The 18,821-nt window shown below is 38.5% G+C and overlaps 1 protein-coding gene across 1 annotated transcript in view; it reads left to right on the top strand.

The window, feature by feature from the left end:
* The window catches only part of PRKCZ (protein kinase C zeta), a gene marked incomplete at both ends in the record, with an annotated part of 39,053 nt that overhangs the window by 16,211 nt on the left and 4,021 nt on the right, over positions 1-18,821 (top strand). The window contains 12 exons of the mRNA XM_079545393.1: positions 1,719-1,804; positions 4,437-4,568; positions 5,678-5,759; positions 6,642-6,694; positions 8,351-8,539; positions 10,106-10,203; positions 10,708-10,794; positions 11,207-11,342; positions 11,690-11,777; positions 12,351-12,470; positions 13,046-13,125; positions 13,687-13,776. Coding sequence (XP_079401519.1) covers positions 1,719-1,804; positions 4,437-4,568; positions 5,678-5,759; positions 6,642-6,694; positions 8,351-8,539; positions 10,106-10,203; positions 10,708-10,794; positions 11,207-11,342; positions 11,690-11,777; positions 12,351-12,470; positions 13,046-13,125; positions 13,687-13,776 — 1,241 coding nt within the window. The remainder of the gene's footprint in view (positions 1-1,718; positions 1,805-4,436; positions 4,569-5,677; positions 5,760-6,641; positions 6,695-8,350; positions 8,540-10,105; positions 10,204-10,707; positions 10,795-11,206; positions 11,343-11,689; positions 11,778-12,350; positions 12,471-13,045; positions 13,126-13,686; positions 13,777-18,821) is intronic.

Below are 18,821 nucleotides of genomic sequence, written 5' to 3' on the forward strand. Positions count from 1 at the left end.
AGATTTGTAGCTAATTACAGAGGATAGTAGCATTTCACAAAGCAACATTGAACTTGTTTTGAATTCTGAGTAAAGGGAATTAAAGGTTGTTTTTACCTTGATAGCAAAGACTACAATTGTGCTATTGGGTTTTCTGTGGTTTTAACTTTAACCTGGAGTCCAGAGGTTTGGTTATAGAAAGCATGATTGGACCCTAATACACTTAGAGTTACATATAGGGAAGCTTGCTTTCATTGGTCCTAGCAATGACCTAGATAAAAATTACAGCCCACGTTGCCATTTGTAAGGTCTCATAAAAGTGTGCATCTTATTATTATTACCTTCTCAATGGGAGCTGTTTGTGCTTCCAAAGCTGTGTATTTCTCTATTCCCTATGACACTGGTTTACTTGCTAATGCTTCATGTCTGAAGTGGATAAAAAATATCCTGTACAAGCTGCCAGCTGCTTTAAGTTGCATTATAGCTAGTATAAATAGTGTGTTTGAAAAGGCATTCTGCTAGAGCTTTGTATAGGAAAATGTTACTCGTGTTACTGAAGATGATTTTAAAGCAGTGCTATCTAAGAAGTATTTTAGCTGCTTATTTTTCTTTGGAAGCTGTATGGTGCTGTGTTACCAGTGAAAACACTGCAAGATGCATTTCCTGGAAATGTTTAAGGAGATGTCGCGTGTGCCTCACTGTCAAAAATAGGTTTTCAACTTTGAGGTTTGCTCATAATGTGTGAACTTACATATTTGAACCTCTTAATAATTCAGCAGTTAGGATCATGCTATGATAGACTTCCAGTTTGGCTGCTTGTTAGCAAGGCTGCAGTGCCAGCTTTCACATGACTGCTGAAATTCTTCACAGCTCCCCAGTCCATCTCTTCCCGGTGTGTTTCCCTGCCAGGACCCACTGGTGCTGCTGCTCTGGGCAGCCCAGTGCTCACATCGAGGACCTGTTCTGTGTCGCCGCGCAGCTGTGAGCAGCTCAGCAGGACTGGTGCTGCACAATGAATTTTTCAATACTTTGTACTTAATATCAAATTCTCTAAAGAGCCAGGCAAACATTGCACATATATATGTGGAAAGTGGCAACAAAATGGAATTGGAGTAGGTGCTCGGTGCTGTTTTGCATGGCTTCTTGAAAGACCTGTCTTAAGCAGCTTAAATTATTTATTGTTGTCATGTTTGGACTGTATTCGAAATAATTGCGGCCCTGCGCTCGAGCCGTTTCCATAATGGAATAAACAGTTTTGGATAGCAGTTACTAACCAAGATAAAACTGAGGTCAAATAATGTAATGCTGCAGGTCTGTGACATCTTCAACTCTTTAACTGCGCGGTGTTCTTAGCACCAGGCTCCTTCTCATGTGCATGTATGAGGTTGCCATGGTGGGATCCACACGGCAGTTTCCCTGCAGGAAGCTGTTCCTTTAACTGTCACCCATCCTTCCTCCTCACCTGAGCTTGAACAGCACGCAGGCAGGAAACAAGATTAGGATCATGTGAAGAAAAAGAGACAGAGATGTAAAAAAGGGAGAGGCAGCCTGAGAGCACCTCCTGCAGAAGCTGTCATTTAAGGCTGCCTTAAAAAAAAACTAAACCGGCAGGGATCTTAGCTGTGCGTTGCTATTTAGAAAAGCAAGATTGTTTTAAGTCACAACTTGCTTACCGTAGCGTGTCTGCTATTGCTGTGCAACCATGCTGCTGCTTTACACCTTCTTAATTTCTTTCTTAGAATCAATCTACCGACGTGGAGCCAGAAGATGGAGGAAGCTGTACCGAGTGAATGGGCATTTGTTTCAAGCCAAACGTTTTAACAGAGTGAGTACTGTTGTATAAAATGTAGGGTTTTGGTAATGCTCTGTGGTAATTGTTTTCTCAGTCCGTGCTCTCTGTGTTTGAGTGGTGGAAAAAAATAAAAGGAAAAGCAAGATGCTTATTGATGTGGCTTTTCAGTCTGCGCAGCGTTATTCGGGTCAGAAAAATCGGAAGGCTCAGTCTATGAGTCTGATTGGTGGCAATTATTTTTAAAGTCTCTAAAAGCTGTTTCTGTGAATATTTAAACTCGTGGGCTCAATCAACCCATAGAGATTAAGCTGCCTGATTGCTGCGTGAGCTTTTGCCGTCAGTATATATTGTTATTTTTAGGTATTACAGCTCTTGATGTTAGCTTGAACTGTTTTGAATTGGTGGCATTACGTAATCTAATTAAGAGAAAAAAATCTGTGTTGAGCTAAAATGCAAGTGCATTAAGAATCTGACTTAATCCACATGAGCTAGTGAATGTAGCTTTAAGGGTGAGGCTCCTCCTTGACTTTTATCCCATTATGTCAAAGTATTGCAGCACATACAAATGTCATGTACACTTTGGGGAACTGGATACAAAACAGAACAGTGAGGTGAGTTAACTGTCTTTTTCAGCACAACTCTATGAAATTTGTACTACTGCCTGGATGCTTTTTTCCTTGGTGTTCCTTATCCCAAATCTGCATTTTAAAAGCAGGAAAAGCCCCTTCAAAGTCATTATTTTATTGGTGTCTATGTGAAACACAGGTTATTTATCTGAATTGGAGCAAGTGTTTGTGCACTGTACTGTTCCTATCTTATTTTTGTAATTCGTGGTATGAAACATTCCATAAATTTTATTTGCTTTGTTCGTTTGGTACAGAGTTAAAACACTTAATTGTGGATGCATACATGCCATCTTAACAATCTACTGTTACTAATATAAATAATGAACTTTTGTAGAAATTGTGCTAATGATGAATAAACACATGATGAATTGAAAACTGTTAGCATACTTATTTGACTTTGCTATAACCATTCCTGTAGAAATTAAACCTTCTTAAGGCAGAGCACAGCATAAATCCAACTGAAGCTAGTAATAACTAGTTGATGTGAATTTCAACTCATGATTGCCTGTAAATTTTAGTGTCATATTTCATAGTAATGTGTGCATTTTTGAACTAGATACCAAATTTTAACTGAATTTTCAGGATTGCAGTATGAATTTATGAATTCATTCACTTCTTGCAGTAACTGTTTAAAACTCCCCCAGTTAATTCAAGTAAATGAACACATTTGAGCATTTAAGTGATTAGACTACAATATTGTTGATTATCATCTTGCTGAACGTGATGTGAAAGCCCACTGTTATTTCTATGGCTGTATGCATTTTGGGCAGGCATTTTGAGGGATCCTTGTATTACTCACAGAATCTGACAGTTGCCTTTTTGTCTTTTTTTTCCTGCTTGCCTGTATCTAACCAAACGAAATGAGATTTTCTCGTATGCTGTTTCCAAGCTGTAGGACATTTTATTTAGCCTTCAATATCACTGCTGCCAAACCCATACGAGGGTACTGAGGGTAGTCTGGTGCAGCAGGGTTTTTGAAAGAAGCGGCTGCAGATGTCCAAGGCTTACAGCCCTGGCACTTTCTCTTGTTTGTTTTCCCCTGGACAGCATAGCTTGGATTTCTCCCAGTCAGGGAGTAGCTACATAGCTAAATGGAATGTAATTAAACTTCGTTTTCTACAGCTATTAAGATATGAGAGGCGATATAGAGAGCAGTTTCTTTTCAAAAAGCATCCAGTCTCTGATCATTATACTACTGGAAAGGATTCGTAGTAGTTTAATGCTTTTGGGCAGGGCACCATGTATGATTCATTAGTCTGAGGATCTGAATAACCACACTAACTGCAGTTTGCTGGGAGGAACAGACTTGTACTGTTCTGTGGCTTTGGGACAGTTGCAGAGTTCTAAGCCTGAAATGGGGGACGAGTGCAGGGCTGCCTGAGCAGGATGGTGGGCAGCGTTGTTACCCCACTGCAGTAATGACAGGAGAGAGTCTGCAGACAGTGAATAGTAAGCAAGTCACCATTTGGCAACCTGTGTGCTGTGTATAGGGAGATAACTGAAGGTAGGTCACTTTTTGGCTTAAAAGGATCTGTTTGCAATTTGACAGTTTGGGCAAAGTGTGTAAAATGACCACAGCACGCATACAGTGGAAAAACTACTTAAAGAGGTGCCTTGTTGAAGTCAGCAGCAGAATGTCTGACTTACTACTTTGTTCCTCATTTTAATTTAATTTATTCAGATGCCATTTCCAGACATGGAGAAAAAAGGCCATATATTTCAGGTATTAAATAATGCAACGTGCAGAGGTTTTAAATCAGACTTGATAGATAAGATTTTTAATTATGTTTTCCAGAGTTTCTGCGTATGTTCTGCCTGAGAAGTATATAAATGCAGATGTAGGACAGTCTTCATATTTTGATTTGTGGAGTCCTGTATCATTTTTTGCCTGTTATGATACTTTTTTACACATGTGGCACAAATTCTGTTACACATCTGTTAGCAAGTGAATAGGGTGGGACCTGGTAGGGTGAGCTCTCTCTGCTAGCCTACAGGAGGGAATTGATAATGGAATTGATAATGTGCATTCTACTTTTTAGAGAGCATACTGTGGCCAGTGCAGTGAAAGGATATGGGGTCTCAGCAGGCAAGGCTACAAGTGTATCAACTGCAAATTGTTGGTCCATAAACGTTGTCACATACTTGTTCCACTGACCTGCAAAAGGCATATGGTGAGTTTGTGTTCTGTCTAGAACTGGTATGTCTTACTGTGCCCTGTTCTGCTAATCCTAGATGTGCATCCGAAGTGATTAAACACTGTGTATGGCTGTAGATTCATAACATTTGGTGTTAATTGATTTTTCACTTTCCAAAATGCCCACAGAGGATAAGCCTTTAGATTGTGAGCAGGAAAGTGAGAAAAGAAAACCTGAGATGTGACCAAGTGTGTGAGCAAGCTGGATTTTTGACTTTTCCTGTAGACAATATTTCATCTTACAAATAAAGAGCTGTCGCTGACAATCCTAGCGTTTGTTTCCCAAAGCCTATGGGAATGTTTTAAGAACTGAGACACTCGCTTAGATCTTGTTGGCACCTCTGTGCTGGGTTTTGCCATCTGTTTCTCCAAGACTTTTTGCTTTTCTAGTGGCATCCCTACCGTCTTTCCCAGGTTTTAGATGTTAATCTGTGTCCCTGAAGTTTAGCCCTTCCATATTCTCAGCAGAGATTTTAACCAGTGCTTTACTTATTTTTTGCATCGTTCTTTTTGCTAACTGGAAGCTTAAACCATTATTTTTTTCCTCACTGGTGTTAGATACAACTTACCTTGACATTATTAGGTTATTTGCAGTTTATTTGTACGTGTTCCTGTATGTGCTGGAGTCATCCTACATGGTTCATAATGAGTTGTGGATGAGACCAGTGTCCAAACATAATATAATATCACTTGGTATTGTGATACTTACCAAGTCATTTGATACTTTTGCATAATGAGTGAAAGAATATGCCTCTGCTCTAAAGTGAGTGCACAATATCATTTGGACACGTATTTAATTTGTTGCAGTTCCACATAAAAGACTCAGAGAAGACTTGAGAAGAATTAGTTTGAACTTTGCAGTACAGTATACTAATTTCACATTTGGGAGATGAGTGGGCATCTGTTGTAGTTAGAAAGGACAATTGCACTGTGTTGATATTCTGAAATACTTTCTGGAAATCCAGGTTTTTTTCTTGAAGCTACAAATGTAGGGTTCTTGTTGCAGTTATTTGGGAAGACGTTGTGGCCTAAGAGGGTCTGTATGAGCTGATGTTGTTTTCCTGTGTGATTTGTCTGTCTTCAAAGGATTCGGTCATGCCTTCCCAGGAACCTCAGTTAGGTGATAAAAATGATGAAGTTGACCTCCCTTCAGAAGAAAATGATGGAAGTGAGTATTCTTCTGTTAAGATGGAATTCCTGTTCTTCCTCATCTGTAGTATAGTTACAGTATTGTGACCTGAAAATCTGTGGATGTCTTTGTTGCTTTAAAACCTTTTGCTCATTGGTAACTTTGCCTCCTCTGATATCCCTCACAGGATGAAATCTTTAACCTTGTTATTAGAGGTTGCAATTGTCTTTTCTGTGTTCATGACTGAAGTGTTAAGTAAGCTCTTTAGGTAAAGTTCTCTTCATACTTGCAAGTGTGGTGTGGTAAAGTGGATCTATGGACCAGAATAGTTGCTACACACAGCCCACTTTCCAGTGTGCCTGCTTTCTCATAAGGTTACTTGGGGCTGATGAGGTCTAGTTTTGTCCCATGAACTTTGCTCATTAGCAAGTTGATTACAGTGAGTTTCCTTTAAGCCTGTCATCTTGATTCGGACTTATCCTCCACTCATATGTTTTGAAACCACTCCATAATATGAATTTAAGTGTGGATCTGCTGGCAACAGCAGATCTGACCTACAGTGTTAAGGTAAGTGCACCTCTGAGACTTTCTGAAAGCTTCCTAAATTGTGTGGAATTGGGATTATTCTTTCTAGATCAATGCTTCCGTGGTTTAACCTGTTCTTGGTCTGGGGCTCATTTATCCTGCCTAATGTTCACTAATGAGTTCCTGGCTGTCTCAGAGTTGGTTATTTGCAGTGCCCTTGGTTAGGAACTACTGTCAAGACTGGAAGAATAGAGTAGAAAAACATGATCAACTGTCCTACAGTATTTATAGCAAACTGCTAACCCTTAAATAGTGAATTATCTTACAATTTATCACTTTTTGAATTATTCCTAGTAAGGCCTTAATCACACTACTTCTGTTTGACATGTTTTCCAGTTCCTTACATTCCCTCAAACCGGAAGCATGACAGCATTAAAGATGACTCTGAGGTACGTTGTAAAATGACTTCTGTAATTCACTTCCACATGTTCTTAATCATACACCTTTTATCAAATAGCTAATTATATTTCGGCTGTTTTCTCTGTTACCACTTAAATAAGAGGTCTGAATTTTCTTTCTGAAAATGATTTTAAAGCATGTTGGATTCTTCTGATTTCTTCTGTATACAGCTCTTGTCATCTGAGTCATGATGTGAGAGAGAGGCTTTATCCCCTGCATTCACGCTGAAACAATACTGGTTCAGCAGATTGTTTGGCTGTAAAGGTTCTTACAGCATGCGGTGGCTTTGACATTGTTGTCTGCCCTCTCTAATGGATGCACACCCCTTCTCACCCTAGGGCTACCTCTGCAGGCTAACATTAAGAGAGTTGGTTCAATCTGGTAGTACATTACCTATCCAGCTCTCTGGATAAGTGATAATTTACAGAGAGCTCCTGTGGAAATACAAGTGAAGTACCATGTACTTAAGCCATTTTTTTTGGCTTTCGTAGAGGCTCTGACACAATCTCTTCATACTGTTATTCCCTTAAAGGAGTTGAATTCAAAAGGATCTTAAAAATGCTTCTGGCATATTTGAATTAAATGCATTTTACAGAACTGTAGCAGCTGATTTGTTATCCTGCTTCTAAACAAACCTGTACCTTCTTTCCTCTACCTCCACTACAATACTTGTCACTACTATTAATTTACACTTGAGTAGCTCTTGCTCTTGGGTAAGTGACTGCCTTATTTTCCATCATGTGCCTTTAGAATTTGTCTCAAATTCAGAGATGCCAAGACAGGAGTTGTTGTTGTTGTCTGTGGTTTCTGCTATGGCAGTGCTCAGGTATACACTGTTTTAATTTAAATTTTGATGGATGCTCTTCTGAATTACAATGATCTGACTTTCCCGTCTTGCTTTTGAGCTTAACTAAAATAATTTAAGGTGTCTGCAAAGAGGATGTGGTATTCTGGTAGCTTTGTTGAATAGACTCTTTAAGCTCACAGCAATCTCTTCTAATAGCAGTCAATCCTAGATCAAGATTCTTGATATAAATAGTTGGTTCAGCAGAACACTGATCTGTCTGCAAGTACTGTAGCATGAGGTCAGATAAAAATAGGCAATAGAAGTATGTCAAAGCATTGTGTATCCTGGTGAAATTTGGAAAGTCAAAATGTATTGTGGATGTGAATCTTTAACTGCTTAATCTGTAGTGTTATATCACATAATTCCAGCAGATAGTTAAGATCAAGTTTATCTTTTAGAATTTAAAAACAGCATTCTTTGTGGCAGAATATTTTCTGCCAGTTCTCACATTTCAGAACATAAAAGATGGTCTTTGCTCAGTGTGAAGTATAAGTCAACATAGCCTAAAGTTTAAGGATGATTAAAATGTCACTTCTAAAAGCAATGCCTTCTGTTTTCCAGTAGGGAGTACTTATATGATTCATTGAACAACTAGAGCAAGAACAAGAGAGCAAAACAGACACCAACAAAATATTTCTAAATAAGTTATTATCAGCCATTCAGATCTGTGTGACAGTGACAACAGCATGTAAACTCAGTGAGCTCTGTCCAGTGGTTAAAGACCTTTTGGCTATGATAGATGCTAGAAAGAGAAGATACGTTCATAACAGTTAATTACTTGTTTCTTTTTTTTATGCAGGATATCAAACCAGTCATTGATGGAATGGATGGAATTAAGATTTCTCAGGGGCTTGGGCTACAGGACTTTGATTTAATCAGAGTTATTGGACGTGGAAGCTATGCCAAAGTTCTTCTAGTTCGGTTAAAAAAGAATGATCAAATCTATGCGATGAAAGTAGTGAAAAAAGAATTGGTCCACGATGATGAGGTAAGCCTGTGACTGCATTCCACTGCGTGTTTTGGAAACGTAGTGCTGTTTGTCAAACATCATTCAAATGAGAAGGCAGCAGAAGGCTTAGGAAACAGTTCTGTTGTAGGAGTTTTACTAGCTTTTGAAGTCACCTGTCACTGTCTGCTTAAAATGTAGCATCAAGATTCAATTTGAAATGTCTCTCATTTTGATAAAACTCATAAATTTGGTGGAATGCATGTGAAGAATGTTCAAACAAGTGTGCTAATCCTTACATTTACGTTCACTTAAAAGAAAACGGAATAGATAAAGCGAATCCCAGTGAAGAAGGAAGGGAGGTTTGAACCACCTGCAGTGCCACAGAGCTGGGACGTGCCATGTTAAGTAAAGGAGTGGGGGATGGCTTCACAGCCCACAGCCCTGCTCAGACAGTGCTCTGTGAGACCTTGCAGAACGATGCCATACGTTGTCAGGCTGCCAGCTTCGGTGGCACTCTGCAGTGTGACATGCTTGTGCAGGAGTGGCAGTACGTATGAAGAGCTGTATGAGCTGTGATACCAGAAGATATTGGAAGAATATGAATTTTTCTAGGCTTGATTCTGTTAATTTTAGCTTACTAATGTAGCACTGCTGTGTTGTATGAATGTACAAATATGACAAGCTTAGTTTGGGATCTCCTAAAGGAGAAATAATTGGTTAAAACAAGAAATGAGCATGTTTCTTCAAAATGGAATGTGGCGTTCATATTTAGGCCCACATTTACCAGTCTGGAATGTAACTTCTTGAGGAGTGTTTAAACACAAACCTTTCAGATTTGGTTTTGTTGGTAATTGTTCTTGATTCCCTTTGAGACTCCAGTTACTCAGCCAGACGGGTTGTCCTGGAGTTGAAGTCTTTGTTTCCCTTCATACGGTTCTTCACCAGTTGTTCTTGACAGGAAGGCCTGAATTCTCAGCAGCTGTCTTGGTTATTTCCAGATTGGCTGGAAGTACCTGTCAGAAATAGAGAATTCTTACTACTTGCATTCCTTATTTTTGGCAGGGTGCTGCTGAATGTTCATAGAGCAGAGTGTGGTCTGTGTAATGTCCTGTATCTACTGTTAGAACCGGTTGTCCATACATTTTAATTTCTTATGATTATGAGAAAAACAATGAAATGCTTTCTTGTGGATCTGAATTTTGGTATTTTGGTACAAATACTTCACTGTTATCAGTCAAATTTTGTTACATTCTTGTATTGTATTGCAGTACAGTGCAGGTGTAGTCAGAACTTCTGTTGATGTATTAAAGGCAGTCTGTGATAATACTGAGGGTGATTTCGGTTGGACAAACTCATCACATTTTGGTAACTGCATTGAGTGAATTTCAAGTATCAGATGAGCAAATGAAGCTCAGTTATTTAAACCCACTGAATAATTGAGCTGAAGTGTTTTCTGTTTTCCTCCAGTTTTAGTTTTGTAGCCTTTCTTAAGGACGTGTGAGAACACTATATACTAGGGAGGTTAGATGTAAACAATTTATCTTCTGGGAGTGTTCACGGTGGTTATCTGGTAGAAGTTCTGATTGTTCAATTGTTCTATTTCAGGATATTGATTGGGTACAGACAGAGAAACATGTGTTTGAACAGGCATCCAGCAACCCATTCCTGGTTGGTTTACATTCCTGCTTTCAAACAACGAGTCGGTAAGAAAGATCTGAAATTACAGTAATCATTGGACTAACTGCTTCTCGTAAAGGAAGTACAACCACTGCCATGGCAGCCAGAAAGCTTTGGAGGGGTTCCATTGCTTCACCAAAGCCAGTTCAGAGGGTGTAACTTAGTGCAGTGTGGAGCAAAATGCAGGGATTTCCTGCCCATAATATTAACCTGCTGTCTCTCGTACTGTTTCTGGTAGTACCACAGTTTTCACAATAGTGGACAATTGAGTGAAATGTCCTCTTCCTGTTTAGTCTGGCTTTTCTTCATTTTTCTTTGCTTTCAAATAAAGGATGTGCTCCTGCTGATATGGGTCCAATAAGGATTCTTTTGGCTTCTTTCCTAATCTTAAGTAATTGTGGTGACCATAAGAAATATGCAAGTCAGATTCAAGAGTGGAAGTGAAAATGGCTCAAATTGGAAGAATAGCAGTAGTTTTCTTCCTACTGAGAACTTGCTTGGAAGCCATTAATTCTGTTGTATACTTTCAGATTATTTCTTGTCATAGAGTATGTAAATGGAGGAGACCTTATGTTTCATATGCAACGGCAAAGAAAACTTCCTGAAGAACATGCAAGGTATTTCACTAATCCAGCTGCCGTGGCTTTCCTTCTGTTATTTCATGTTGTATGAGATTCTTTAGGAAGTTTGTTCTGTAAGAGAATATGAATAGCCAAGGGGAAACAGAGGTTATTTTTAAAGATTGGAGTGTTGTGCTATGGTAAGAAATGTTAACTTTTTTAGATGTGATTTTTGATAATTAGCAAACCGTTTCCATGTATTTGTATTTACTGCTTCACGTTCAGTTAACATTTCTTTGATATGTTGATAGATGATTAATAGAATTTAAAATTACATTTGCCATTCGTAAAGGAATGGTTTTACAATATGAGTTCGATACCTTTGTGAACAAATGCAGCTTCCTTTCAGTATCCTGTTCTCAGAGACAAACTGGTTTTGTATAGTTTTTAAGATTTTTCTCTTTTTCAGGTTTTATGCTGCTGAAATTTGTATTGCTCTGAACTTCCTACATGAAAGAGGCATAATCTACAGAGATTTAAAACTAGACAATGTTCTTTTAGATGCAGAGGGTCATATCAAATTAACAGATTATGGCATGTGCAAGGTAAAATGTTCTTAGCTTTCTTTTCTCTTGTCACTCAGTAGTGTACTTCTCTGGTTAAGCTTTTAAGTCCAACACTGTACCTAGTGATATCAAGGGGAAACTGACAGAAGTTACCCTTTGCTTAACACCAGTGTTACTGAGCCCAGAATTGGTTGTGAAATAGCAACTTAATGCTGCAAAGTAGCTGAAGCATAGGACCAGATTTGTGACTTCTTCCTTCATGTTTTTTATGCCTATCACTTTGCAGGAGAGGAGTTGACCTTGACTAAGTTCATTTCTAATGTTCAGTTTTCTATCTCCAAAGTAGAGGTAAACTTCTAATTCTTTAAACTGCTTTATGTATGTAGGAAGGATTGGGCCCTGGTGACACTACGAGCACTTTCTGCGGAACACCAAATTACATTGCACCAGAAATCCTAAGGGGTGAAGAATATGGTAAGCTGAGACTGAGCAATTGGTGTTACAACTGAGCACAAATCCAAGTTAAGAGTCCTAGCTTTGTTCAAGTACTGTTGTTACAGGATTTCCTCATTTTTGTGCCATTATATGTTGAGGAAATTTAAATGCATGTTATACTGTATAAGTTTGCAAGAGAAAAACAACCTTTTAAATTCAGAAGTCATTCATTTTGGCTGGTTTTAAATCCTACTTTCCCTGAACAATGCAGTGTTACTGTATAAAAATCAAGCCTCAACCCTTGATGTACTTGACATCCCAACTGCTATTGTTCCTGAGGCAAGGTTATGGAATGCTGTGATGAAGTTCATTGTTTATGCAGAGTCAAAACTATAATCTTAACCAGTGTGTTGTTATAAACTGATCTGATCAGTAGGTTGGGTTGTGTACAGACACCTACACAATCTATATGGGTTGCTTTCGTGATCCAAATTCCTGTCAAGTCTCATGCATTGATACTGGTCATGTAGAACCAGACCATTAATCTTCACATTATGAGAGAACCCTGAAATTGGAAGAGCAGCTTAAAATCTACTGTGTAAATATTGGCAGGGTTCAGCGTGGACTGGTGGGCTCTTGGTGTATTGATGTTTGAAATGATGGCAGGAAGGTCTCCGTTTGATATCATTACTGACAATCCAGACATGAACACTGAAGATTACCTCTTCCAAGGTATGGTTTTTTCTTCTATGATTTCTCTTGGGGGAGAAATAATGAAAATCAACAGTTGCAGTAGGACACTTGGAATTGCCTTCTCTTTTCCTTTTCTCATCTCGCAGCTGCTAGCAGGTGTACAGTATATGAAGTATTTCTAAGGTTTCATCCTAGGTATTTATTTTATTGAACTGTGATGAAACAGCCTGGAATTAGGAACCTTTCTACAGATGATAAAAGCGTGTCAAAGAACAGAAGTGAAGCCAACTAAGATTGTATGGAATTACGAATTATTGCTTAAAAGCAAACTTTTACTTACGCTGAGGACGCAAAATGTTTTATTCCCTGTTCGTGCTACAAATAAAAAGATCATGTAGCTAACATTTTTTTCTGAAATCTTGAAGTTTTGCTGCAGTGGTCTGTATTACTGTAACTCCTTATGTTCAAAAATGTATGTTAGTTTCCAAAATTACCAAATGTTCCCATTTTTCAATTGGTAACATAGCTGAACAATGTCGTGTTTGTGTTGAAATAATGGTCAATGTAACAAAACAAACAGAACCAACAGTATTGTGTTTTTAAACCTGTAACAGTTATCCTTGAGAAGCCAATCCGGATTCCAAGGTTTCTTTCTGTCAAGGCCTCCCATGTGTTAAAAGGATTTTTAAACAAGGTAAATGACATTCTCTTATTTTTAGCAGCTAATATCTGGAAGTCAGCTTCCTGTTGAAAGGAATACGGTTAAGAAGTTAATCTGCTTACTATTAAGAAAATCTATAAAACCTTGGCATCCTGTATGATTTTAAAAAAGACCAAACCACCACCACACAACTTGTTAGTTCTGAAGAACTCCCACATCAGACTTGTTTCAAAAGCCTGCCCTTAGTTAGAAGTTGTTATAGACATTTATAAACTCTTATCTGTAGCACTTAATATTCATTGAATTAAGTTCATTGAAGTCCATAGAGCCATCATCATTCAAATGGGGGGGAAAGGATATGAATTATATATTACTAAGTCTAATTATTATTGTCAGAAGTTGTAAAATACTTTGTTAAATAGAGCTTTTATATGAACTCCAAAGAGAAGGAAGGTGCTTTGGTAGCCATAGTATGTGCATGTTAACAGCTGTTTGTGTAGCAGTGGAGAATGCTGGTGATGCAGATGGGGTTGGTGATACAGATGTGGGCTGTAACTGGCTCAGTGTGTAACAGCGTTTCTGTTCTTTTTGCAGGATCCCAAGGAAAGGCTTGGTTGTCAGCCACAAACAGGGTTTTCTGATATCAAGTCTCACACGTTTTTCCGCAGCATAGACTGGGATCTGGTAAAAATCATTACTTCTGTTTGTGCCTTCAAAAGGAATCTTGTTAGTTTCTTGTTAATTTAGCCAGTGGAGATGCAAGGTGCCTGTGGTTGTACTCTTCTGGGTTCATTTCACACAGTCCTAACAGAGAAAGGCAGCCTGTATTATTAAGCAGTGCTTAATTTCCCTGGTTAGAAACCTTTCTACCTCGAAGGGAGGGAAGGTTGCTATTTAACTGAATGAACAAGAGCAGGGAAAGTGCCACAGAACCAGTTAAAGCACAGCCATGGCAGGTGAGATGCTTCGCATGCACAAAGCATTTGTGGTCTACTTGTAATACATTATTGAAAAAACAAATTATGTACATTTTAAAATGAGGAGGATTATTCAAGTAGGTAAGAGTGAAGTCACATTTAAGGCAGAGAAGGATTGCATCTTTTTCTTTTAAAAAAAAAAAAAAAGGTGTGAAAGTTTTGTAGCTATTTGAAATAATTCTCTGATTATTTCTTCTTGTTTTTCTCTGTATCTGGTGTAATAATGGAAATGTTTAGCTTAGGATGGAGCAGGCAACGTGTGTGTCTGTAGGTTTGGATGCATAAATATTTATTGAAGCTAGTTTTGTAAAAGCTTCTGTTACTCAGTAACTGTCTCTGCTTCACAGAAAATCACCATAGGAACTGCGTTGTTGCATTTATTGACACAGCCAAAAAAGTCAGGAACTCTTCCTTACCAGCATTACGTTTTTAATACTTTAGTTGAACTTTGAGAATATTGAGAATATAGGCACGTATTGTTTTCATAGTCCTGGGAAGTCTCCACAAAATATAGAAACAGGCAAGCAGCAGTGCCTGTAATGATGTGAAAGAGCTTCAGATGAGAGCTGTACGAGTGTTGCTTCCAGGCCTGCTGTTCAGAAATTCAGAGAAGACATTCACTGCATTAGGAGCCAGTGTTCTAAAATGCCTGCCGTTCACAGAGCGGTTTGTACCATAATTACAAGGATGTCTACTTCTGTCACAGCCGTGGCTCATTCTGTGTTCTCCCTTCACCTACGTGCTGTGTTCCATTATGTTAGCTACCCAGTGGTAGCTATCATGCAACTTGACTGCAGTTTGTGTTAGAAAATAAATGCCATGCACTGCAGGGTTTCTGTTTTGCAGAGTTTTTCTGAGAGGTGCAGAAGACTCTTGGATCTGTTGTCTTTGTTTGTATAAATACCTCTTAATTGGAACTATTACTTCTTGATCATGCTGAGTTTACTTGAATTTTGGTTTTCTACCTACTTTTTGGTTGAAAGCCTTGGTATTAAATATCTAATTAAAAACACTAATAAAAAACTGGGGTGGATTTCTGTACAATTTTGCAAGATAATTAGGACAGCGCTGCTCAGGAGGATCTAAGATGTCAGGAAAAAAGCTAAGCTGTGCTTTTAGTATTGGGAAATGTATTTGGGATAACATGTAAAACCTCTGTAAGTGTTGTTTTCAGTCTTGGTCATCTGAGTTGTGTGTGGTTGGTTAGGAACATATTAGATTACTCACTGTATGCAGCATGGTATAACAGCATTCGGGGAAGCACCAACACAACCTTCCTAATTGTTTCAGCACAAAGTACCTATTTTTACAGTGTTTATCCATTACATATTGAAGAAGTGCTACAAAGCCATGGCTACTGCTGTGTGCAGAAGCAGTTATGGCTATGTTTTGCACAGCAGTATCAGCTCATCGTTCGCATTGTCTTGTTAGATTATGGTGATGGCAGCGTGGCTGGCTTTTTTGTTTTGGGTATTGTAACAGAATATAAATTTTAGGGTTACAGTGTGGGGGTTGGTGTTACTGAAAATTAGAACAAATTTAGTCTCTGCTCCTTTGACTTGAAGGTTAAGGGCTGCTTCAGGTCATTTACTCTGTTCAAGTGTTGCAGTTCATCTGGTGTGTTTCCCTTCCTACTAAATACAGCCAATAGCTTTTCCATACTTGTTTGCTTATACTTCTTAATTGCAAGTTTTACCTGTTAGCTGTAGATTTCTAGTTGAGTGTTCATCAGAGTCTCTAGAGATGTGAATCTTAACTGCATTTCAGATGTTTTCATTTGATCGGTGGTGTATCAGGAGCATTAAGTAAACTAGATGAGTCTCCTGTAATTGCACACAAATGCTGTTCCATAGGAAGAGAAGTAAATACACTGTCCTACTCTTTCTTCTATTGCAGCATTCTGCATCTGTGTAGGAGTTTTTCCAGTCTTGACTACACTGTACCAAGTTAGAACAGCAAGCTTAAATGGCTGAATTATTTTTGGATCTCTATTTTTAAATGTGGAGCACTAGCTATATTGGTGTTCACTGCTTAACTTGTAATAAGTTATACTTAAGTATTTTGACATTTCTCTCGAATGGCATTTAGAATCATTGAATTTGTAGGCTGCTTATGTTAGTAATTATGGAAAAGGTTGCAAAAATAGGAATGCATTTCTGGTCTCAGTATAATTCATGTCAGTGTGGCTTCTTGTTGTTTGTGTTGCTTCAAAATGTCCAAAAACCTTCAATTTTTCCTTGTGAAATTGACCTATAAAATATATTGGAATAAGATTCTGGGAGCCAACACACTCTGTGTAAACTTCTGTTTTACATGGGAGAAGGTCGTGTTTGCATTTTGAATTATTTTAAAGTGGCAGTAATTTGTATATGATCTGTGAGGCAAAGAGGAGCCTGAAGTCAGATGGGGAGAGGATTTTGTGGCAGATGTGAAACTTTACTTAATTTCAGAATACAGTGACAATACATTTCAGCTCTCAAGTCCATGTTACTGTTTTTGATATGCAGGCAGCACAGAGGCCTCCTTATGTGCAGTTTCAGTTGATAACCTGTGGACATCATGGGTGTAATAACTCGAGTGACAAACCTCTTCAAAGAATATTACTGAAACGAATCATAGAACGGATAGGATCAGAGAATGCTATTTAATATAGAATACAACTACTTAAGACTGAACAAGACCTTAAGAGAACCTACAGGCCTTGGTGTAGAAAATAAGAATGCTTCCCTTCCCTCGGTGTGATTCAGCCATCCATCCAGGTGTGTGAAGAGGCTGGAGCCAGGGAAAAAGCTGAGTGTATCATGGAATATTACTGCTATGAAAACAAAATCTAGTTTTTTCAATCTTCATACAGAAATATATATTAAGACAATCTTACTGCTTTGTCATTTAATGCTGTTGTCGCTGAGGATGTTGCATGAAAACAAACTGTGCTTTTTGCTTTTCCATTAGCGTCGTTAGTTCTGTTCCAAGGGGAGCTTTGAATGTTGATTTTGTATCTGATGTTTCTCTAGAGGAACGGTGACCTCCAGTGGCCAGCAAGGCTTAACCCAAAGTGTATGTACCACGTAGGCCTTAACAGATCAGAGTAATGATCAAGTCTGGTAGCCTGTCTCTATCAAAGCCATTACCAGAAGCTTCAGAGGAAGGTAAAAATGGTTCCAACTGCTCATAGCCTACAGTGTTTCTCCTAAGGATAAATAACTTCCTTCTAATTCATGTGTTCGTCACTTTTATGCCCTGCAGCATGAATAGAAACACAGAGCATATAGATGTGTAGCTCAGTTAGTGGTTAGGAAGTTGCCTGTAACATAATGCTTTTTACCACAGCTTTTAAGTACTAACTTCTGTGGTGATAAATTCCTTAACAGAACAGGGGGAAAGTAATTGGAGTATATTTTCTTTAATTTAAAGGAAAACTACCTCCACAGTACAGAGAAGGCGGGAGTAATTCATTTAGCCAGAACTTAACTCTGAAACGACTAGAAATCTGGTCTTTAATCAGCTGCATGCCTGTTAGCATTCTACCCAACAAAAAATTTTCAGTGATAATGTAATTATGGATCATAATATAAGCTAAATTCTTACCCTGCCACTGAGCATCTTGTCCCCAGTTCTGCTCCATCTCAATTACAGGGGGATCCATGCAGCAAGTTCTTTACCTCTCATTTGATACAGCTGAGGTTGTTCTTGTGTATTTTTCCAAAGCACATAACTGGAATGCTGGTCCTGTTTCAAGTTCTGTAATTTCTGCTTAGATGACCCATTAAAGAAACCCAGGGTGAGTGATAAACATAGTGTGTTTCCAGTACAGGAAGTCTGCACTCATTTACCCTTTGTTCTTCCAATTAAAATGTAATCCAGTAATGTTAAATGGGAAAGCCACTGTGAAGTGTATCATGTGGAAAATCTCTACTGTTAGGAGGCTATTTCAGACAACTATGAAAGCACAGACAATGTAGCTATGAAGCTGTACTCTGAAAGTAGTAATGCCAGCAAATGTTGTAAGTACCCACAGAGGATGTTAAAATAGACATGTGCCAATGCTGAAGAATGGCATTATCACAATTTCTTTTGCATTCTTACCCCAGAATCCTTGCTGACACTTCCTTCTGCAGGCAGGTAATGACTTCAGTCCATTTCTGAATGCAGTTCTGTGATGTGTACACAGAGCCTCTTTGAATTAAAGGAGCTTTGAACAAAAGCAGCATGCCAACTAAGCAAACATTTTGTAGAATTGCCATCTTAGGTGATCATAACTAGAAGAACACCGATAAGATATGGTTATCTGTTATGTTTAACAGTTCTGGTTATAGCTAACTTGTAAATTGGCAGTTCAGGAGCAAATAATTTCAGTTTCGTTAACGCTCAGAAATGTCTCTGAAATGTTGCTGCAAGAATTGTTTTTACAAAGTAGATGAAATTTTCTGACATCCATAAATCATTAGCGATGGATGGAGGAGCTCGATTCGTGATGTGCTTCACTCAGCACACTGCACTGCCGCTTCCATCACTTGCTGTGCCTGGCTTTGTAATTGGCACACTGCTTATCCTTTTGAAGTTGGCTTTCTAATGAAACAACATTTTCTCAGTGTGATGTGTGGTTAACAAATGCCACAGTGTGATCGTAAAATAAAACCAGAGCATGGGACCTGATGGCAGTAGTATTGGTTTGTAATAGGAAGTTGAGAGATTCAAATGAATATTTAAAAACAGTAAGTTCTGTCTCTCAAGAGTGGCTTCCCAGACGGA

Source organism: Tetrao urogallus (assembly GCF_951394365.1).
Source record: "Tetrao urogallus genome assembly, chromosome: 21".
Taxonomy (NCBI): domain Eukaryota; kingdom Metazoa; phylum Chordata; class Aves; order Galliformes; family Phasianidae; genus Tetrao; species Tetrao urogallus.